The sequence below is a fragment of the Myotis myotis genome, unplaced genomic scaffold, assembly GCF_014108235.1.
Source record: "Myotis myotis isolate mMyoMyo1 unplaced genomic scaffold, mMyoMyo1.p scaffold_m19_p_17, whole genome shotgun sequence".
Taxonomy (NCBI): domain Eukaryota; kingdom Metazoa; phylum Chordata; class Mammalia; order Chiroptera; family Vespertilionidae; genus Myotis; species Myotis myotis.
Genome location: NW_023416321.1, coordinates 12,868,908 through 12,893,119, shown reverse-complemented (window position 1 = coordinate 12,893,119; position 24,212 = coordinate 12,868,908). Strand labels below are relative to the sequence as shown.

At 41.1% G+C, this 24,212-nt stretch overlaps 1 protein-coding gene across 1 annotated transcript in view; it reads left to right on the top strand.

Annotated features, from left to right (window-relative positions):
* LOC118671409 overlaps positions 1-21,983 on the top strand; it is a 40,377-nt gene extending 18,394 nt beyond the window's left edge. Inside the window, exons 6-11 of the mRNA XM_036339566.1 lie at positions 2,392-2,475; positions 10,449-10,510; positions 13,281-14,341; positions 15,947-16,075; positions 19,870-20,593; positions 21,042-21,983. Coding sequence (XP_036195459.1) covers positions 2,392-2,475; positions 10,449-10,510; positions 13,281-14,341; positions 15,947-16,075; positions 19,870-20,593; positions 21,042-21,852 — 2,871 coding nt within the window. The 3' untranslated portion in view covers positions 21,853-21,983. The remainder of the gene's footprint in view (positions 1-2,391; positions 2,476-10,448; positions 10,511-13,280; positions 14,342-15,946; positions 16,076-19,869; positions 20,594-21,041) is intronic.
* Positions 21,984-24,212: the final 2,229 nt, after the last annotated feature.

The window sequence follows — 24,212 nt, the reverse complement described above, 5'->3', positions numbered from 1 at the left end:
TGAGCGCCCATCGTGCACACAGAGGCCTCCTAGCTGGGTACCGAGAAAACGAAACGGGAGCCTTTCCTCTTTGAACCCTGTCTTCTTCAGTGTAGAAAGGGACAGATGAAAACTTCAGTAGCCTTACTGGAGCATCTTTAAATGAAAAGACACCAGAGGTTATTTTTTTCGGTGAAAATAAGTTTATTGTGTAATCAATATTGTGTAATCATTGTGATTTATTGTATAATCATTGTGATTACACAATAACTTGCACTGAGTTATCTGCTGGGGTGTTTGTGCTCTAAGGCATGTGAACGCATTTTATTTTATTTGACGCAGCCTCACATCCCCTGGCCTCATGCACACGCAGCCCAGTCGTTAGGCATGAGGGCATTAGGACCATTTGCATATTACCCTTTTATTAGTAGACGGTCAAAGACTCAGTGATTGGGAGATGTTACTTTATCAGCATTGTTCCTTAACCTTTCTGAAGCATAGTTTCTTCCTAGAGATAATCAGCGTATACGATTTAGCACAACACTAAATCCTCTGTAAACATGGTTAACACATCCTCTGGACCCCGCTGAGTTTTTCTCACTGGACACTTTTCAAGCATGATTTTTTATGTTTTTTATAAAATTGATTTTTAGAGAGAAAGGAAGGGAGAGGGAGAGAGAGAAACAGCGATTGGTTGTCTCCCACATGTACCTTAACCAGGGATCATGTGATGGGCATGCACGCTTAGCGTCATATAGTGAAATGGGTATAGATATGTAACCTTTAACTGACGTAAAGAATATTTTGTAACTTCTTTGTACTCTATGTATCCTGATGTTAATCTGTACTTCTTGGAGGCCCGGACACGCTCCAGCCAGGTGTGACACTGATTTCCATTGAGCTTGTAAAGGAATAGGTTGTGGTTAAATGCTCCAGCCAGGTGTGACACCACACTGGTTTCCATTGCTGGTTAACACCCTTAAATAGGCTCCGAGAGAAAGGCTCGGGGCTGCAGCAGAGTGGGGCTTCCTACGGGGGCACCTGTTGCAGACGCTGGCCAGCTTTCAATAAATCCTCGCTTGCTGCTAAGACCTGATTGGAGTCGGTGGTCTTATTCTCACAAATGTTGGTCCATAACAATCAAACCCACAGCCTGGGAATGCCCCAACCAAGTGAGCCACACCAGCTCAGGTTTGATTTAAAAAAAAAAAATGCTGTGTCTTCAGGGGGTAATTTGTAGATTGTAACACTTTTCTGCACTCAGATAATTACTCTGTTTGACACACGTAGGCAACATCATGAAGTGATAATGCTGGCCATATTGGAAACAGATTTGGTACAAACTGGATTTGTGTGGCAGTCTGTGATACTAGTAATTTCTGTGACAATTTCTGTGAACAGTGAGCCTGGAGATTGTAATAATAGGAGGTAGTAAATGGGAGTACAGTAGTTCCTGGCTGACGATAGAATTACCTGGGACCTTAAAATAGATCCACTGTTAGATTCTGTATGTCTAGGTAGGAAGGAGCCCTAGAATCTGCATTTTTTTAAAAGTGTGCTGAAAGATTGGGAGCTTGGTTGTAATGTACTTTTTCTTTTTGCAATGCAAGGGACTCACTTAAGTTTTGATTGCCAGGCATCCATTTCAAAGAGGATCTACTTCAAAGATGACAGTCTTGAATAAACACATTACCTAGCCACGCGACAAGGTAAAGAGCCAGGCCACCTCGTCCTAAGATTCCTTTGTTTTAGAGATCTTGGTTGATTTCATAACTGATCATTTGGGCTGCTGTTTCTTTAAATTTTCTCCTGCTTTAACTTCCCATTCTAATGTTTTCAAATCCACCAATGAGGAGTGAGCCCGCGAAACTTTAAGCGCCATCTTCAACTTCAAATAGAAGCAGAACCCCAGGCCAGTGCCTTCTCTCTCTTTCTCTACCGGCCACCTCGCTGTGTAACCCGAAGTGTTCTGTGTGACTTCCAGGTCCTGTAAGTAAAAAACCTTTATGTTTTTCAGTTACCTGATGATTACTGCTGAAGGGCGTCTTGTAATAATAATAAGAACCACATTGTTATTGACAGGATGAGACCGGCATAAAGCACTGGCTCACGACATCTCAAACTAAATTCCCTCTAGGACACAACACCTTTCCTCATAGTTAAAAATGATTACTAAAGCCATCCTGTAATAATTCTTGAAATCTGTACGGATGGGCACATGAAAGAAACCAAACAAGAGCTTTCTGCTAGATTTCCTATTGTTGATTTGGCGGCTAATGCTGTTGCTATTGTTCTAAGCTTCCTCTGTTGACCACATTGATTTGTAACTTCCCTCCACAGCCTACATAAGTCACTTTTCTCCACGGGGGCTCAGATTTCAGAGCCAGCTCTTCCTTCTGAGGGTTACCGTAGCCCTCAGTCCTGACCGGAACAGATCAGGACTCCAGGAGTTTTGTCTCTAACATCCCAACCCGGAGGAATCTTCGAATTCCCAAGGTCAGTACAGACTGTCTGGAAAGACCCACCACGCCTTGCCAGTTCAACAGAAAGGATGGTCTCAAAAAGAGATTTAAAAAAACACAACTCTGCCCTGGCCAGTGTGCTCAATAACTAGAGAATCACTCACTCCACCCCCACACTAAAGGGCTAGGGTTTGACTCCTGGTCAAGGGCACGTACCTGGGTTGCCAGTTTGATCCCCAGGCCCCGTTTGGGGCAACCAGTGGAGGTGTCTCTCTCACATCAATGTTTCTCTCCCTCCTTCCCTCCCTCCCTTATACTCTCTCTCTAAAAATCAATGGAAGAAATATCCTCAGGTGAGGATTAACAACAACAAAAAAACCCTCTAAGATGAAAATCCACCCTGTGACCCTTCCCGATATATCTTGCCTGTTTATTTAAGCAAGAGAAGCTGCGGTGGACACAAACAGCCACATATTTCATAAATGAATGAAATAGATCATGAGAACTGGTCTGTAGATGGGACTCACCTTCTTGCTCAGGCCAGCAATGCAGGATTCCAGTCCAGAAAACCTGGCAGAGTTCTGAGACAGACTGTGGTGTAGGGGGTTATATAGGGTAAGCCAATCAAAGATCTGGGGGGAAAAAACTTTCAAATGGGAAAGGGAGGAGCTAGAGTTTTGGCGGGAGGGCATGACTGTTCAAATTATTTGTCAGGTTTGTTGTGTTTTTTTTCATAGTATATACATTTTAATTTTCAGGAGAAACTTAAGCTATATTGATTGGGAAGCTTTGATCCATCTGGATTTTCCAGGTTATTTTTGCAAGTGTCAAAAGTACGTGTGGTTATTTTGTTCACCAACATTCATCAAAAGCACTGGAAAGTGCTTTTAAACAAGTTGCTTCTTCAAATCTTTTTGGTGATGGGGCACGCATGAATGTATAACTATGAATACTTCAGGGGGCTGGTTGAGAAATAGTTGGTATTCTAGAATAGGAAAACAATAATCTGTAACAACAGATGTTTATTTTACTAGACACAGCACCACCTACATATATTCTCTACACATCAATTGGCACAGCCACTATTGTAACAAATGTTTTCATGACTTCAGCCATAAATGTAAGATGATTATTTAGACCCAAATTAAATAAATTATTTCCGTAAGTGTGTGAACAAACTACTGGAGACAATAATTAGGCATTGAGGTGGGGGAAATAAATCCGAGGAGCTCATTTAATCCTGGTTTTAATTCTGAGCAGGCCATAACTTCTCTTCGTCTGTGTGAAATACACAGCATATGCTTGGGGTGGATGGAGCCAGGATGTAGGATGCGTCTGTTGTTTCTTTGAGGGTCGTAATCTTCTGAGCCCCGGGGGAGCCTAACCTACTTTCCGGGTGGGGCAGCGGGCAGAGGCTCCCCACACGCCAAAGCACTCCTTAGGCCGCATTTCCAAAGTAGCTCCCACTCTCAGACACACACCAGCTCTGGCCCCCGGACCCCAAGCTGTGATCCCCACGCTGCCCTGCAGGAGCCTTGCTGGCCAGGGCTCGCGGGAGCGTCGCTGAGGTTGGACACCGGGGGAAGCTACTCGGTTGGCGCTGGGGGAGCCACAGCGAAGCTGCAGCACTGGGCGCAGGAGGCGCAGGGCGCAGGCGCAGGTGAGGAGCGCGCAAGGGAGGGGGTGGAAGCGGAAGCGGGCGGGAGGCGCAGGGCGCAGGCGCAGGTGAGGAGCGCGCAAGGGAGGGGGTGGGAGGCGGAAGCGGGCGGGAGGCGCAGGGCGCAGGCGCAGGTGAGGAGCGCGCAAGGGAGGGGGTGGGAGGCGGGAAGGAGGAGGGCGGGAGGAAGAGTGTGTGTGTGTGTACGTGTGTACGTGTGTACTGATGTTGCAGCAAGGCTTTCTTAAGTTAAAACATGTTCATGTTACTATTTTTTTAAACACTATTACAGATGTCTCCCATTCCTGTCTCCCATTCCTGTTACTCTTTTTAAATAATGCTTCTCTAGAATAATTTGTAAATCGTATCAAACACATTTTTAATGCATTGAGATAATTTTGACTATTAATTGCTCATGTCATATTTTATATTAGTTCATGGTTTTTCTTGTATGTAAAACTATTTATTCTGTGATAAATCCAATTTGAGTTGGTGCGGTGTGTTGTCTGTGTGTTTAATAACAGCAATTATAAGAAACTTAAGTACAAAGATAATATAACAAACACTTCTTTTGTTCCCTTAATTTTTGTTACCCCATTACCTCAAACTGCCAACTATTAACATTTTGTCAGTTACTTCAAGTCTTTTTCAAATTCGGTAAATAAAATATTGTAAATAAATTTGAAGTTCTCCTTTCTTTTCATCTCCAGTTCCATTTTTCTTTTCTTTTCTCAGAGACAACCAATATCCTGTTTATTGTATAGCTTTACAATCTTTTTAGCTTACACCCAGTTTTACATACACATATCCAGGAACAATATGTACCTTGGGGGTATGTGCATACTTGGCATATTTATAAAAGATAAAATCTGTATGTATACTTCTGCATCTTGAATTTTTAATTCTACATTTTGTTTCTGATAGCTGCCACTTGTGTGTCTGTTAGTTTATTCCCTCACAATGGTTTATAATATCCTATTTAATACATATTACCACATGTTATTTCCTCACTCCTTTATAGATGGAGAGTTAGGCTATTTCCAAAAGTTGGTGTTACAAACAGTACTAAAATGACTGTGCTTGTTCTCCTTGTACACATTATTTATCTGTTCATCTGTTAAACAACATCTTGGTTGCTTCCAAGTTATGGCAATTAGGAGTAAAGCTACTAGAAACATTCTTGTGCAGGTTTTTGTGTGAACATAAACAACTAATTTGGGTAAAAACTAAGGGGCACAATTATGGGATCATATGGTAATAATATGTTTAATTTTGTAAGAAACTCTAAATTGTCTTTTAAAGTGGCTGTACCATTTTTCATGTTGTTGGGTTTTGTATTTATTTTAGCCATTTTAATAGGTATGTTGTGGTATCTCATTGTTGTGTTAATTAGCAAATTCCTGATGATATATGCTGTGGTGAATCTTTTCATATACTTATTTGCCATCTCTATATCTTTTTTGTAAGATGTCTGTCCAGATGATTTGCCCATTTTAAAAATTGGGTTGTTTTATTGTTGACTTTTAAGAGTTCTTTGTATATTTTAGATACCAATACTTTATCAGATATGTACTTTATAAAAATTTTCTCTTCATTCTCTTAACAGTCTTTTGCAGAAGTTATTGATTTTAATGAAGTCCAACATATCAATTTTTTTCATGGGTCATGCTTTTGGTGTTGTATCTAAAATGTCATTAGCAAACCGAAGGTCACCGAGATAATCTGCTGTTATTTTCTACAACTTTTATAATTTTGTATTTTACATTTGGGTTTATTATCAATTTTTAGTTAATTTTTATGAAAGGTATATGTCTGTTTCTAGATTCATATTTCTGCATGTGGACATCCAGTTTTTTCAGCACCCTTATTTGTTGACTTGCCTTTGCCCCTTTGTCAAAGATCAGTTGACTGATCTGTGTGGGTCTGTTTTTCATCAACAGCACACTGTCTTGAGTATTATAATAAATGATTACTATAGTTAGTCTTAAAGTTGGTATTATCAGTCTTCTGACTGGTTCTTCTCTTTCAATATTGTGTTAGCCATTCTGTGTCTTTTGCTTTTTCATGTAAACATTTGAATCAGTTTGTTGATATTCATAAGATAATTGCTGGGATTTTTATTGAGATTGCATTAAATCTATAGATTGAGTTGAGAAGAAATGATCTTTCGACAATATTGAAGCTTCTCTTCCATGCACATGGAACATTTCTCTATTTATATCTCCTTTGATTTCTTTCAACAGAGTTTGTTGTTTTCCACATATAGAACTTGTACATGTTTTGCTAAATTTATACCTAAATATTTCATTTTATGTTTTGGTGCGAATGTAAATGATATGTTTTCAATTTAAATTTTAGTTGTTCATTGTTAATATATAAAAAAGCAACTGACTTTTGTGAATTAATCTTGTATCCTGCAACATTGCTATAATCACTAATTACTTCCAAGAGGTGGTTTGTTGTTTTTTTTCATTGATTCTTTGGGATTTTCTACATAGGTAGTCATGTCATGTGTGAACAAAGACAGTTGTACTTTTCCCTTTCCAATCTATATACCTTTTATTTTCTTTCTTGTCTTATGCATTAACTAGGACTTATAGTACTATCTATCTCTATAAAGAGGTAATATGCAAATTAGGCCAGGACACCATAACGGGCCACGACTGGACAGGAGGAGGTTGTGCGCGCAAGTGAGGCTCAGAGCGGAGACGGAGATAGATGGGGCCAGCCTGAGCTGCTGCGCCCCGGCTTGGGCCGACCCCCTGGAGCCGGAGCGGACATGGACAGGGACATGGGGGCCGGCCCCAGCCGCTGCACTGCGGCTTGGGCAGTCCCTTCAGAGCTGGAGCAGACACGGACAAGGACAGAGGGGCCAGCCCGCGGCCTCCACAGCTGATCACAGGCCCAGAGAGTATAGGGCAGGGCTGCCTGCATCCTCTGCAGTCGAGCACAGGCCTGGAGTAAAACATTAACAGCAAATCCTTTCAGTATAATTGGGCATTAAAGACCTAAAGAATGATCATTTCCTTTTCTATGAAACACATAACTCTGACATCCTATTTGCAATTAAATAAGTTCCATATATTTTGACATTTTACAGCCCTGGGAAGTTACATATAATGATCAGCAAAGTAAGAAGATGAAAAGAATTTTTAGGCTTTTAAAGATGTAACTAATTTCTGTCTAGAAGACAAACCAATTCAAAAAGTGATGGTTTTATTGTTCTACTAGAGGCCCGTTGCACAAAACTTTGTGCACTCGGGGGAGTCCCTCAGCCCGGCCTGTGCCCTCTCGCAGTCTGGGACCCCTCGGGGGATGTCCACCTGCTGGTTTAGGCCCGCTCCCTGGGGGGATTGGGCCTAAGCTGGCAGTCAGACATCCCTCTGGCAGCCCGGGAGAGAGAGAATCATTGATTGGCTGCCTCCTACATGCCTCCTACTGGGAATCAAGCCCGCAACCTGGGCATGTGCCCTTGACTGGTATCGAACCTGGCACCCTTCAGTCCTCTGGCCGATGCTCTGTCCATTGAGCCAAACCAGCTAGGGCTCCTATAAATATTCTTTATCAAGTTGAGGAAGTTTCCCTTAACTGAAAAATTGTTTTTTGACTGTTAAATTTTAGAGTTCTTTATATATTCTAGATTTGGTTCATTTGTCAGATACGTGATTTGTAAATATATTTTCCATCTATATAGTCTGTCTTTTCATTTAATGGGATCTTTTACAGAGGAAAGTTTTAAATTTTTTAAGAAGTTCATATTATTGATTTTTTTTATTTTACAGATTGAGTTTCTAGTGTTATCAAGGAATTCTTTAAAATATATATATATATGTGTGTAAATATATATACACATATATATATATTTTATTGATGTTTTACAGAGAGGAAGGGAGAGGGATAGAGAGTTAGAAACATCGATGAGAGAGAAACATCAATCAGCCGCCTCCTGCACATCTTCTACTGGGGATGTACCTGCAACCAAGGTACATGCCCTTGACCAGAATCGAACCTGGGGCCTTTCAGTCCACAGGTCAATGCTCCATCCACTGAGCTAAACCAGTTAGGGCTATCAAAGAATTCTTTACTAGGCCCTAAGTCAGGGGTGGGCAACCTTTTTGTGAGTGCGTGCCAAAACCAGCAAAATCTCTGACTCAAAATTCTTCTGCGTGCCAACCCTAATTTTTGAGAACAGGTTATGCCTACTTGATATCTCTTAAGGTGTACGTATGTGAAGAACCTTGAAGAAATAATAAAATTCATTCGAGCAACAAAAACACAGTATATGATGATGAAAAATACATTTATTTTTTAATGTATACATGTACACTGATAGTCCGACAGAAAACTTTAATATCAAACTCTGTTTGATATTATCAGTGGGACTTCTGCTGCTGCATCACTGATGACAGAGATTTTACATCAGGTTTATATTTCGTGACCTTCAGAGATATGCACGAGCTACTACTTTCATCCGTCAGGCTACTCCTATTACGAGACTTAACAAAATTCATCACTGAGAACAAAGATTCACAAGCGTATGTGGATGAAAACATGGAGAGTAACAATGTTGCAAAGTTTTTTAAACAGAAAAAATTTTCTGGAATGGCATTCCAAGTCCTCAATAGTTCCTTTTCGGCACTTCTCTCTGGTACTCCTGTCTCTAATCGCTTTTTTTCAATGTTTTCCAAGTCAACTCTAAGGTCAATAAATTTCTGCTTCCAAATTGAGCTACTCTGAAATTCAATCAATTGCATTTCAAAGTCAGCCATATCTATCCATGAAAACATTTGTTAGGTTTAGTTCTTCAGTTTCATGCTGTCTGGAAACCTCATCAATTTTGCTGTCTCTTCCAGTTCTCTGAATTTCGCAAATCTTGAGAAGAACTGCCCAATAGTTGACTCGATGATGTTTAAAAACAGCTTTTGAAGGCTTTGACAGTCTGTTCTGTCATCTTTTGGAGGTCTTTGATGTGCCTCTTGTGGTTTGGGAAATATCTAAATATCTCACCATCCACATCCCTCTTAAAGACTTCCAGTTTCTTTTCAAAAGCCTTTATGTAACCAAACATAACATCAAGTGTCTTTCCAGTTCCTTGTAATTTAACATTTAAGTCATTCAAATGTTCACAAAAATTGTAAATGGAAGATTATAAGAGAGGGTTTCGCGTGCCAGTAAAAGTTACTGGCGTGCCATGTTTGGCACGCGTGCCAGGAGTTGCCCACCCCTGCCCTATGTCATCAAGCATTTCTCCTGTGTTATCTCATAAAATTTTTTTTATCATTGTACATATTTAACTCTATGATTCATTGTGAGTTATTTTTTGGTAAGGTGTCAGGAATGAAGTTTAAGTTGAAATTTTTTTTTTTCCTTTGCCTATGGACCACTTCATCCAAAGTCTACCATTTACATTATGGTTTATTCTTGGTGTTATACATTATCATCAGCCAAAGTCCATTTACATTATGGTTCATTCTTGGTGCTGTACACCCTATGGGTTTGGACTGGGACTCATACCCGAAACCTCTTGGTGTACAGGATGACACTCCAACCAACTGAGCCACAGGGCCAGGGCTGTGGTCCCTAAATTAAATTCTCTGGCAGAACGCACTGGTTGACCCAGCTCATCTATTTTCTTTATCATATCAGCCAAGTCAGAGTTTTGCTGGCTTGAGGCTGACTTCTCCCTTGGTCTAGTCAGCTGGGGCCATTCAGTAGGAGGGAGCAGAGGTTCCTCTAAGACCAAGCCTTTCACATATGTGGGAGATGCACAGGTCTCTAGTTAGAGAACTCTGTGAGGATGGTGCTTGTGGTGCCAGAAAGACCTCCGTGTATGGATTAATATTATAACAGGGAGGAGAGTAAAGGAAATTCGAATAACCCAGACAGCCCATGCTGAAGCCTGAACCATCCCACACAAGTTCTAGTTGTCAGCTGTAGGAGGCACAAAAAGAGAAGGTGGAGAAGGGCTTTTAGTGTTGTTTTTATAATTTTTATTTATTTCCAAGAGGAAGGGAGAGAGAGAGAGAAACACTGATTGGCTGCCTCCTGTACGCCCCATACTGGGGATCGAGCCTGTAACTGGGGTATGTGTCCTTGACCAGTTTCGAACCCAGGACCCTTCAGTCTGCAGGCTGATGGCTCTATCCATTGAGCTGAACCAGCTAGGGTTGGAGGAGGGTTTTAAGGAAACAAGAGCTTCCCCCAGTAAGAAATTCCAATCTTGAGTCTTTAAAGTGTGTGGACTATTTAATTTTCATCTGAAAAGCCAGGAAGCAAGAGCAGATTCCCTACTGGGAACCTCCAGACACAAAGGGGTCCCTCCTCTCACCTGTCCCTGTGTTGTCTTCCAGAACATCTGGAGGTGTGTGCCTGGGAAGAAAGTGGACCAAAGCATGGCTCACTCGGAGAGCAGGTAGGCAAGACTTGTGTGCAGGCCACTGACATTAGTAGTTGTTTTTGTTTTTTTTAAGTTCTTTAAATTTTTAAGGAAATCACTATTTTTATTTTTCTCTCTTACAAATATAGGCATTTAGTGCTACGATTTTTTCTCCACATACTGTATAAGCTATTTGATGTGGAGACCTAAACCATGAATCTCCAACAGGCAGATTCTTTGTATCTCTCACAGCACTTAGTGTGCCTACAATGAACACTCATTGAACATTCCCTGTATTCATAAGTAAAAGAATGAAATCCTTTGATCACATTTTTTCAGTCTATAATCATGGAAAAGAGAAAAATGACTGTGCAGGTGGCAATACAATCCTAAGCATCTCAAGCGCCCCCTCCTCACCATGGTACTGTTGAGTTTTATTAATTTGCTCAACCACTCCCAAATGCAAGTTATTTGATATCATAACGACTTAGAATCCATTGATCCTTCTTTTTCCCATTTATCAGGTCCACCCCCTGTGTTGTAATGTACCCCGCGAATCACAGAAGGACACCTCAAGAAGTTGAATTAAAGAGTCACATTTATTGCAATCCGGGACTGAGGGGCCATTCCCCAAATCTCATAGTAGTCATATGGTAGAAAAACCAGACTTATATAGGCAAAAATCACAAAGGTATTGATTACATCCCAGGGTTTGGAATGAGGACCCTGGTTTGCACAAAGCAGTTACAGAAGTGAAATTGAGCTGATTAGTTATCTACAAAGATTAATTATAGTTTTTGGGTCTTGGGACCACTGAGTTGACAGAAACACATTATCTAGAGCCCTCGGGTCTGGAATGAGGAACCTAGTTTGCAAAAAAACAGTTTACAGAAACACATTACCTAGAGCCCTTGGGTAACCTGGGTTAAACTTAGGCATGTTATCTAAATTACAGTTTTGGGTCTAGAGCCCTCTGACCTTGGGATAACTGTGCTGTCCTTCCCAGGTAAAGGAAAATGTGCTTTGTAAGACTAGTATAACCACAACCCATGGGATATTCACATTACAATCAATAAGGCATTTAATCGAATGGGATGATTTATATAATTCAGAAAATCAAAATAACCTGTCTATTGTTAAACAAAGCAAATAGGTACCATACTTCACCTGCCCTGACCATCTTCATTTCCCACTCTGTCCTAAGAATGTGTACAGTCCAAAAGTTTAACCACTTTCTTGCTAATGATCTAAATTTATTGTTATGTTTCCCCACGTTCTGTATGGTTCAGGGTTCAGGATCTGGAAGAGGAGCCGCACACAAATGAAAGAGACGAGACAAGAAATAATTTGGAAATTGGGGGGCCAGGCGAGAGTCCATCCCAAGAGGATGGACTCCGCTTGTGCTCAAGCCTTGCCATCATTTTTATTTAGTTTGGGATACACCCATAGCCCTTAGGCAAGTTCCAGTAACAGACAAGCTTACCAGTAAGGATTTACATGACTATCCAGTGGTGAAGTTGCTTCAGCTACCATTGTCTTGACTAAACAGTGGGTATATCCCTGACCTTTGCCAGGGCTTCAAGGGTCACCAGCATTCCAGGCTCCTTGTTCACACCTCTCTGCTAGAGAAGACAATAGGCGGTTTCCCACAATTTATATCCCCTACTCTCCTTTTATTTATTTTTAAAATAATTCCTTATTGTTGAAAGTCTTACATATGTCCCTTCGCCCCCGCCCCCTATGTATTGATCCCCTCCAGTCCACCCCCCTTACTCTCCTTTTAAATTTTTGGAGGTAAAGATTTTTCTGTGTTATGAATAATTTAAAACTTACAAAAAATACAGAGAACAAAATAATGAGCACAAATATGTCCACCACCCAAATTTAATAGAAGATGTCAATTAAAAAGACTTCTTATGCCATGGCTCAGTTGATTGATCATTGTCCCACGCACTGAAAGGTCACCAGTTCTATTCCTGGTCAGGGAACATGCCCAGGTTGCAGCCTTGACCCCTCAGTGGGAAGCATGCAGGAAGCAGGAGGCATCTGATTGATTTTTCTCCCTCTCATTGATGTTTCTCTCTCCCCCTCTCCCTTCTTGTCTCTCTAAAATCAATAAAAACATTTTTTAGAAAAACCACTTCTTACTATGCCAATAAGTGGTATCACTAACCACCTAGTTGCCTATGCCAAAAACCCAGTTACTAAAATTGAATCCTTCTGATTTCTACCTGGTTAGTGCAGATAATGTTAATTTTATTCCCTAAATATCTCTCATATATGCTCAAATTTTCTGCATCCCACTGCCAGTACTATGGCCCAGTGCTCCATCATCTCTCACGTGGTTTACTGCAAAATTCTTCCAGCGATTGCTTTATTCAACCATGTTTCCTTTCAAACAATAAGCTCTGAGAGGCAGGACTGTGCTCATTCTTTTTTTTTTTAAGTATATTTTTATTGATTTTAGAGAGGAAGGGAGAGGGAAAGAGAAATAGAAACATCAATGATGAGAAAAAAATCATTGATAGGCTGCCTCCTGCATGCCCCCTCACTGGGGGTCTAGCCTGCAACCTGGGCATGTGCCCTTGACTGGAATTTAACCCGGGACCCTTCAGTCCACAGGCCAATGCTCTATCCACTGAGCCAAACTGGCTAGGACTCATTTTTGATCTACCACTTAATCTCCAGCCCCCAGCACTTAGCAGGAACTCAATAAATATTTTCAGATAAATTAATGAATGCATTTTTATGTACTATGTAATTTACTTCATCAACATGAGATGTGTTTTAATGCTTTCTGTTGCAGAACGAACATGAAGAAACATAATCCATCTCTGGTGGTAGAATTATCTTACCCAGACTTGGTCATCAATGTAGGAGAAGTAACTCTTGGGGAAAAAAACAGAAAGAAGCTGCAGAAAACTCAGAGAGATCAGGAGAAGGAGAAAGTTTCGCAGGCTGCCTGTGCTTTGTTAAACTCAGGAGGAGGAGTGATTCGGATGGAAATGGCTAACGGCAATGAGCAACCTGTGGAGATGGGGCTGGATTTAGAAGAGTCTTTGAGAACACTTATTCAATCTTCAGATTTGCAGGCTTTCTTTGAGTATAATCAACAAGGGAGGTGTTTTTACATTTTTGTTAAATCTTGGAACACTGACTTGTTCCCTGAAGATGGTTTCAAGCCCCGCATTTGCAGCCTGGATTCTTCTTTACACCGTAGATCTGGCACCTCTGTGCTTCCCATGAATTCAGGAGAGGCATTTCGTTTCCTGGAAACCAAGAAAGGAAATGCAAAACTTTTGGGGAAAGAACCTTCTAATAAAATTCTCAGGGTTGCAAAGCAAAACTTCCATGACTCGAATCCTGCTCACCTAATTTTCCAAAGAGACCGGCTTCAGCGTGGTGAAATCCTGCCTTTTCCTGAGTCTCAATATGTAGAGTTTAAACAGTTCTCTACGAAACGCACCCCAGACCGTGTAAAAGACATAATTCCAAAGTACATATCTGCATTTGCAAACACTGGGGGAGGCTATCTTTTTATTGGAGTGGAGGATGAGAGTAGGAAAGTTCTGGGATGTGCTGAAGAAAACATTAAGCGTGAGGATTTGAAAAAGGAAATAGAAGATGCAATAAACAAATTACCTCATTTCCATTTTTGCCAATCCCAATGCCAGCTAACTTTCACAGTCAAATTCTTGAAAGTGTTATCCGAGGGGCAGTTGTATGGATATGTTTGTGGGATCAGAGTGGAGCCATTCTGTGGTGCAGTGTTCTCAGAAGCTCCCAGGTCATGGATGGTGAAAGACAAGGAAGTCTGCTGCCTGACAACTGAGGAATGGCTACGCATGATGATGGACACAGACCCAGGTAGGAGGGGAAAATACCTCCCTCCCTGTCCTTTTCTTCCTCTAGCACCCTCATACTAAACAGGCTTTCCTTTGTTTCCTATGACTTTGAACTTCTCATATCCACTAGACTCTGTGTTATTCGAATCTCCCAGTATCCTGCTTCCCATACATGATAAAATTTTGCCAGGTAATTAGAAGCCCAAATCAAGTGTCTTATAATAGGCAATGTTTTTACATCAGAAGATGAAAAGAAAATTTGGGGGAATTGTTGCCTTGTAGTGGCTCTTACTGGCTCTAGGGTCATTTATTAATATTTCAAGAATTTTGTGAGCCAGTTGTTAAACACAGTCATTATTAAAAATTAAGTTATATAAATTGATAACTAAATTATATTAAAAACAAATGTAACAAATGCAAACTCACCACTTCTGAATTATTTACTACATTTTAATAGTATCTTTGCTTGTGAAGTTATTTACATCAATTGTATCTGTACTAGAGGCCCGGTGCATGAAAATTCATGCACTGGAGGGGGGGGTCCCTCAGCCCTGCCTGCCCCCTCTCACAGTCCAGGAGCTCTCAGGGGTGGGAACCGACCCAGCAATCAGGAGAAGCGACACCCCATCACACCTCTGCTGCTGCCACTGCTGGCAGTGCAAGCCTTGGCCGGCCCTGGGTGACGGGGCAGCTGCCATCCAAGGCTTGCCTGCACCTTGGGTCGGCCCTGGGTGGCTGGGAGGCTAAGGGGACTGGGGGACTTCAGAGGCAGGCATGCAGAGCGGCCAGACCCGCCTTGAGGCGGACCCGGCTGTGCTACGCACCTGACGCCCCGGTGGGGCTGAGGGGACTGGGCGCCACCATCTTGTGGCTGTGGATGCTGCCATCTTTGAGGGTGTGACAGTCAATTAGCATATTCCCTCATTGGCTGTGGATGCTGCCATCTTTGTTAGGCTTTGATGGCCAATTAGCATATTCCCTCTTTATTAGATAGGATGGTAGAAATACTGTAAAAGGCTGTGCTATTGTGTGTTTCTTATCAACTCTGCACTTAGTGATGTCACGTTGGTAGCTTGAAACTGTCCGTGGTGAGAATATTGCACCACAGAAATAAGCTACATGTACATAGATATTTACTAAAACACTGTGCTACATACCATAAATACAAATGAAATACTATCTAGACATAGAGAGTGAAGAATTATATTGAATGGGAAACACATTCAAACTTCCAAATAATGTCTCTTCATTGTTGGATTTTGGCAACCTCCATATGCAATGAAGACATGTGTCTACACAGGTGAATAGAGCATTATCTTGCCATTATTTCTCAAGTCACACCACCTAGACAGTCATAGAATACACCTACTTGTAAGGCAGTGATTCTCAACCTTGGCTGCACATTAGAACACCTGGGAATCTTTTTAAAATCCTGATTTCTGGGCCTCATCCTCCAGAAATTGTTTCTTTGTTATTAATGATGAGGCCCAGAAATCAGGATTTTAAAGAGATTCCGAGGTGATTCTAATGTGCAGCCAAGGCTGAGAACCACTGTTGTAAGGCCTCTTGCAGTGGTGAAAAGATGGACTAACACGTCAGAATAACATGAGTTTTTTTCTTTCTTAAGACCTTCTGAAATTGTCCGAAGACTTTAAATCTCAGCTGAGTCTGTCTAGCAGGCCTCCTCTTAGCAGACCAGTGTTCTCCAAGAAAGAAGTAGGATACAAGGAAGATCTCCAGCAACTTTTATTTTCAGGTAGCAACTGTGGTTTGCCTACTTGACACCAGACAGTTTCTATGCTAGGATAAGGGCGGCGGGGGGAGGGTGCGGGCGTAAATGGTTATGCTTGTTTTTTAAAGTCCTGAAAATATACTCTCTAAACCTATGTGTACAAGATGATGATGCTACCAGTAGATTGGTGATAAGTAATTTAAAAATGAATCTTCACTGACTCCACTGGCTGAGGCAGTACCACATATAGAATCTAGGATTATTATTGCCCTTAAAGACTCTTTGGTCTTAAAGTTCTCAAATTACACTGATCATCAGTATTTATGGTTACTTTTTAAAAGTACAGATACCTGGATCCTCACTCCAGACTCAATAACTTAGACTATCTGGGATAGTATGTCATAATGTGCATTTTTATCAAGGTTACTCACATGATTTTGATGTTCATCCATCCAGGCTGGAAATCTTTTTATCTAGTTGAACTAGAGGCATACACTACACCCTCAGAAAAAAAATTGCCCACCTCTGCCATATTTTCCAGAGGAGTAGCTGCTATGAATATAAAAAAGAATAAAGATTTATATCAAGATGTAACATAAGCCCTAGCTGGTTTGGCTTAGTGGATAGAGCATTGGCCTTTGGACTGAAGGGTCCCAGGTTCAATTCCCAGCAGGAACATCTGAGGTTTTTCCATTCATTTGCATATAAAATTTATATTTTAAAAATTGTCCAAAATAAATTGAATTAGATACAAGATTAAGTATAAACATTGATAACTATTTTCTAAACTCTATAAGCTCCATTTTAGTAGAGCTTATTACCACGGAATAAATTATAACTGAAACAAAATAGCAGATTGTATGTTCATAAGAACAACAATCTATTTTTCTTATATAAAAATCAAATTTTTGCCCTAGCCAGTTTGGCTCAGTGGCTAGAGCATCGGCCTGCGGACTGAAGGGTCCCAAGTTTGTTTGATCCCTAGTAGGGGGTGTGCAGGAGGCAGCCAATCAATGATTCTCTCTCATCATTAATGTCTCTATCTCTCTCTCCCTTCCTCTCTGAAATCAATAAAAATATATTTTTAAAAAGGCACATTTTCAGGAATTGTACCAAAAATATAAAGAATAGTTTTTAATCCTCACCTAAGAAGTGAGGATATTTTTCCATTGATTTTTAGAAGGAGTGGAAGGGATAGGGAAGGGGGGAAAGAGAGGAAAAGGGAGAGAGAAAAGCATCAGTGTGCAAGTAACACATCAATTGATTGCCTCCTGCTCTCACCCCAACCGGGGCCAGGGATTGAACCTGCAGCCAAGGTACATGCTATTGACTGGAATCAAACCCGCAACCCTTCAGTCCCCAGGCCAATATTCCAACCACTGAGCCAAACTCGCTAGGGTGAAAGGGACACTTCTTTTTTTTTTTTTTTTAATATATTTTATTGATTTTTTTACAGAGAGGAAGGGAGAAGGATAGAGAGCCAGAAACATCGATGAGAGAGAAACACTGATCAGCTGCCCCCTGCACACTCCCCACTGGGTATGTGCCTGCAACCAGGGTACATGCCCTTGACCAGAATCGAACCTGGGACCCTTGAGTCCACAGGCTGATGCTCTATCCACTGAGCCAAACCAGTCAGGGCGAAATGGACATTTCTTGCCTTGACATAATTTACTTAGGAAGCATGTTCTATTGTATTGTTAAAGTAAGACTATTCAATGATGAGATAAAACACATTTGCTATGAAATTCTTTAGTGCTTTTCTCCATTTATCAGGAGGGATGGTCTGTGTGACTTGCAGGGCAGTGCAGTAGAGTGGAAACCACAATAGTGTCTGAGGCTTGGGTTTGGATGCTGGCTCTGCCATTTCCTATGGGTGTGGCCATGGGCAACTCACTTGACTTGTCTGAGTTCCAGTTTTCTCATAAAAAGGAGAATAAATGAGTATATCTCCCTTGCACAATTGAGAGGCCCAGAGATGTCTGTAATCTCCCTAGTACAAGCAACAAATAATGTGTTTTCTTATCTTATACTTCTTTTTGTTTCTAAAGTTCTATTTTAAACATATCCTTATATTATTCTATTTCCTCCATTCTAAGTAGTGTGTTTCCCCCATCCTTTAACATCTCCTAAATCTGGATGTTTCATAATGGATGCCGTCTCCCACTGGCTATCATCCAGGTTGCAGACATAATCAAGTCTTGTGAACACCTGGTACAAGTGAGAAAGCATCAGCAACAATGGACAATAAACAATTACCAATGAACTTTGGCTAATTTAACTTAAAATTACTACTACAAATCTGACACCAGCACAACAGGATAAAACAGTCTCTTCACTCCCTCCTCCCTCTGCCCATCTTTGGAACAAATGATCATTGAAAGAAGTTTAAAACCCTACATTATTCTCATGTCACATCATCGTTCTTTGCTCCCTCATGACAAAGGGAGACTTTGTGATGGATGCAGTCTCACCCTGGTCTGTGAGTGATACCAGAGTTAGCTTCAGGAGAATTAGCTCAGGGCCTAACTTCAGAGTCTCTCAGGCCAGGACCACAGTGAATTCTCTGTGACTAAACGGTTTAACATGGCTCCATCTTCTCCGCAAATCTTTAATGAGCACCTTCTTTCAGGGAGGGCTCCTCCTACCTCCATCAATGGGAACTGTTCAGGGAAAAATTGAGATTCAACAGAACTAACATTTCCTAAGCAGCTACCATGAACCAGATATTTTATTTATTCCTTACCATAAGAAATGTGCTATTTGTTAATGCAGGTGTTTTTTGTTTTGTTTGTTTTACAGATGAGGGAACAGTCTTAGATAGTGGTTCTCAACCTTCCTAATGCCATGACCCTTTAATACAGTTCCTCATGTTGTGGTGACCCCCAAATTCATTGTGACAAATTGAACATAATTAAAGCATAGTGATTAATCACAAAAACAATATGTAATTATATATGTGTTTTCCAATGGTCTTAGGTGACCCCTGTGAAAGGGTTGTTAGACCCCCAAAGGGGTCACAACCCACAGGTTGAGAACCGCTGGTCTTAGAGAAACTAAGGAATTTCCCAAGGTTATAAACATAATAAGCACATAGATTTAGATGACGTGTGCCAGGTTTCCAATACTTCTTTTCCTTTATTATAAAACTAGTGGCCTGATGCACAAATAAAGATTTGTGCAAGAATGGGCCTTCATTCCCCTGGCTGCTGACACCACCTTTGCTCTGGCCAGAGCAGCCTTTTCTGCCTTCCCACGCTGCCCAGAGGCCCGGAGTGGCTGGGGTGGCCATGGCGATGATGCAAGAGTCCTGCCCCGTCTCTGGCCACTGGGAGCCTGCATGTGCAAATTAACCCACCATCTTTGTTGGGTTAATTTGCACACTCACTCCTGATTGGCTGGTGGGTGTCATGAAGGCACGGACAATTAGCATGTTAGTCTTTTATTAGGTAGACTAGAGGCCCAGTGTGCAAACTTGTGTCTGCCCCACCCCACTGCGCCTTAAAGAGGCGCCCTGCCCCATCCCCTGTGCTGTGGAGAGGTGCCCTGCTCCGCACACCTTGAGAGCCGTTGCTCATGGGCTGGAGGTGGGGGGAACTAAGAGGTGCTCCATGCACCTCATGGTGACTGGTCGTTTGGTTGTTCCAGTCGTGACGCCTCTGGCCTTTTATTATGATAATAATATTTATAAAAGAACATATACAAAAATATTTATCATAAGATCATTTATGATTGAGTATAATTACTTTTTATTAATTGTAATTAATCATATAAATAAATGATATTGACCTCACATTTATAACTCTTTTTATATCTAGTATCATCAGAAGACTTGCAATTTACTCCCAAATCTCTCTTGGAGGAGCTGTACTCAGAGCATGAAGGCCTGGAGGAATTACTAAAGAAGCAAATGCATTCTTTCTCCCGGGGAATTTTGATCTTTTCTAGAAGCTGGGCTGTGAACCTGAACTTGCAAGAGAAACAGGGAGTCATTTGCGATGCTCTGCTGGTAACACAGAACAGCCCCCCCATTCTCTATACCATTCTCGGGGAGCAGGATGCAGATGGGCAGTTGTACTGCACCCGTACCGCCTTTACCTTGAAGCAGAAGCTGGTGAACATGGGGGGCTACACCGGGAAGCTGTGTGTCATGACCAAGGTCCTCCATCTGAGTCCTGAGAGCAATGCAGAGTCCTTTGAAGGTTCAGACTCTCTGATTAAGTATCCTGAGTCCTACTACCTCGCAGACACCAAGCAAATGGAAGCCTTGCTGCAGTCCCTTGTGATTGTCTTGCTCAGCTTCAGGTCTTTCCTGAGTGACCAGCTTGGCTGTGAGATTTTAAATCTGCTCACGGTCCAACAGTATGAGATCGTCTCAAAAAACCTCCGCAAGACCAGAGAATTGTTTATCCATGGTTTACCTGGCTCAGGGAAGACAATCGTGGCCATGAAGATCATGGAGAAGATCAAGAATACGATGGGTTGTGAGAAAAATGAAATTCTCTATGTTTGTGAGAACCAGCCTCTGAGGGACTTTATTGGGTAAGCAGTTGGATCTCCCTGACACCAAATGAGGTTCCGTGTGAAATCATTCCATGTCTTCCTCTACTCAAATCACTTTGTTCCTTTTTTTTAAAAAAAATCCTCATCCGAGAATATTTTTCCATTGATTTTTAGAGAGAGTGGAAGAGAGAGGGAAAGACAGAGAGAAATATTGATGACACATTGATTGGTTGGGGGAGGGTCCAGGCTGGAGAAGAGCCTGCAACCAAGGTATGTGGCCTTGACCGGAATTGAACCTGGGACCCTTAGGTCCTCAGGACTACACTCTATCCACTGAGCTGAACTGGCGAGGGTGTCACTTTGTTCCTTGACAGTAGGGTGGTAAATTGATCTGTAGCAACAGTCCTGTTTGTAGAAGTATGATAGAGTAATTTTCCTCCATTATATACTTGGAGAAAACCTGATTGTGTCTTTTTAATTGTTACAGTAAAAAAGATATCTGCCAGGCAGTGACCCGAAAAACCTTCATGAACAAAAACTCAAACTTTGAAAACATTCAACACATCGTCATCGATGAAGCTCAGAATTTCCGCAATGAGGATGGGGGCTGGTATAAGAAGGCAAAAACCATCACTCAGAGAGGAAAGGATGGCCCTGGAATTCTCTGGATCTTTCTGGACTACTTTCAGACCAGTCACGTGTACTGCAGTGGCCTCCCCGGCCTTGGATATCAGTATCCAAGAGAAGAGCTCGTCAGAGTGGTCCGCAATGCAGAACCAATAGCCAAGTACCTACAAGAAATTATGCGACGGGTCAGAAAAAATCCACCACCTAACATCCCCTCCAAGTCCCTGAATATATTCAGTAAAGCTAAATGGTCTCAGAGTGTTACAGGCTACTTTAAGAGAATCACGTACTCGAACTTGGAAATGATGGTGGTTTGTATAACAGAGAAATGCCAGTTTCTCTTGAGGAATGGTTATTCCTGCAAAGATATTGCTGTGATTTTCAGCACAGCAAGTGATGTAGATGCATTTAAACATAAATTTCAAGAAGCAATGAGGAAGATAAGAGCTCAGCTCAATGAGGAATCTGATCAGTTCGTAGTAGAAAATGCATCAGCTATCATGGGCAATCACATTGTATTGGACAGTGTCCGTCGATTTTCAGGCCTGGAAAGAAATATCGTGTTTGGGATCGATCCAAAGGCAGCTGAGTCAGCTGTTTTGTACAATCTTGTCCTCTGTCTGGCTTCTAGGGCAAGGAAACAGCTGTATATTTTTATTCCCTCATTTTAATGATGGTCTTAATTTTTCCTATCATAAGCACAGTATATGCTTCCACTTGTTTGTATCTCCCTCAATTTCTTCCTTCAGGAACTTATACTTTTCTGATTACAGGTCTTTTACCTCCTTGGTTAAATTTATTTCTAGGTACCTTATTTTTCTTGTTGTTGCAATAGTAAATGGGATTGTTTTCTTAATTTCTCTTTCTTATAGTTCATTATTGGTGTATAAAAATGCCACAAATTTATGAATATTAATTCTGTATACCACTACTTTGCCAAATTCATGGGTTTTTTGGTAGAGTCTGTAGGATTTTCTATATACAATATTATATCATCTGCAAATACTGACAGTTTTACTTCCTCCTTTCCAGTTTGGATGCCTTGCTTGAGTAAACCCAGCGGAGATCACTCAGGCTGTCCCAGGGCAGACAACCAATCCAACTTATAGAATGTTTAGCTATATAAATGGTTATTGTTTTCTATCTTTAAATTTTGGGTGGATATGTGAAGCAGCAAATACTGATCCAATAACTTCTCAAAGAGATATCTGCACACCCATGTCTATTGCAGCATTATTCACAACAGCCAAGATAGAAACAACCTAAGTGTCTATCAAAGGATGAATGGATAAAGATGTGAGATATATACACAATGAAATGTTATTCAGCCATGAGAAAGAAGGAAATCCTGCCATTTCTGACAACATGGATGAATTTTGAGGGGATCATGCTAAGTAAGATAAGTTATACAAGAAAGACAAATACTGTGTAATGGTGTAATGTCACTTATATGTGGAATCTAAAAAAACTGAGGTGGAGAGAAGAAAAGTGGGGACAGCAGCTGGGGACCAGGGAGTTGGGGAAATGTTGTTTAAGGTTATAAACCTGCATCTAGTAGATAAAAAAGTTCTGGAGATCTAGAGGACAGCATAGTGTATATCATCAATAATTCTGTATTATAAACATCAAGGTTTCTAAGAGACTAGATCTTAATTGTTCTTACCACAAAAAAAAAGAAGTGATAATTATGTGACTTGACAGAGGTGTTAGCTAACACTATGATGGTAATCACACTACAATGTATAAATGTGTCCAATCAATATGTTGTTTACTTTAAACTGATACGGTGTAATGGCAATTAATCTCAATAAAAATAAATGTTAGCTATTGCTTTTATTACTATTGGATATAGCAAGTTGCATTAGCTCTACACATGGTACTATAAAACAAAACAACCTTAAGGAGAAGGTTTAAAATATACAAACCTTGCCCTGGCCTGGTGGCTCCGTTGGTTAGTATCATCCCGATATGCCAAGATTTCAGGTTTTACCCCTGGTCAGGGCACGTACACAAATCAACCAATGAATGCATAAATAAGTGAAACAATCTCTCTTTCTCTCTCTCTCTCTCTCTCTCTCTCTCTCTCTCTCTTTCACTCTCACTCTCTCTCTTCCTCTCTCACTCTCTCCCTCAAAATCAATAAACAAAAAATTTTTCAAAATAAAATATATAAACCTCATTATACATCCTTGAAAGACTAGAGGTGCAATTTTTAAAAAAATATATTTTATTGATTTTTTACAGAGGAAGGGAGAGGGATAGAGAGTTAGAAACATCAATGAGAGAGAAACATGGATCAGCTGCCTCCTGCACACTCCCCACCTGGATGTTCCCGCAACCAAGGTACATGCCCTTGACCAGAATCGAACCCGGGACCCTTCAGTCCGCAGGCCGACACTCTATCCACTGAGCCAAACTGGTCAGGACTAGAGGTGCAAATTTTGAGATCAGATTCAATCCCCACTAACAGGAAAATGGGGAAGAAAAATCTTTGTTCATTGTTACTGAAGTTACATGATAACTAATAGCAGCCAGATTTATTGAGCAACTACTATCTGCCAGGAACTCTTCTGGGCGCTTTACTTCTACACACTCCCTCAATCCTTTTCACAGCTCTATAATGTAGGTACTATTACCTCCGATTTACAGACGAGGAAACCAACTCAAGTCACGAAGAGATGGCATGGAAAAGTCCAAAGTTTTAGAGCTGTTAAGTGACAGAGACAGCAGATCCACTGTCTATGTACTATGTACTATGTTCTATGTACTATGTTCCTCTCCAAGTGACACTTTTCAGTCCAGGCCTGGAAAATTCACCAGTTTCAGGGAAGACAAGAGATTACAGAGGAGCCCATGGCCAAAGACAAAACTGGCCTGTAGTAAACATGGGACACGGGTTTTGGAAAACATTAGCTGTAGCTCCAGTTCAAAAATCTGCTGATGGGATCTTCAGCTGGCAAAAGAAGAGCAGGCACTGCCCAGAAATGTAAGAAGTTCCAGAGCAGGAGACGGGAGGAGTGGCATCAGTCAG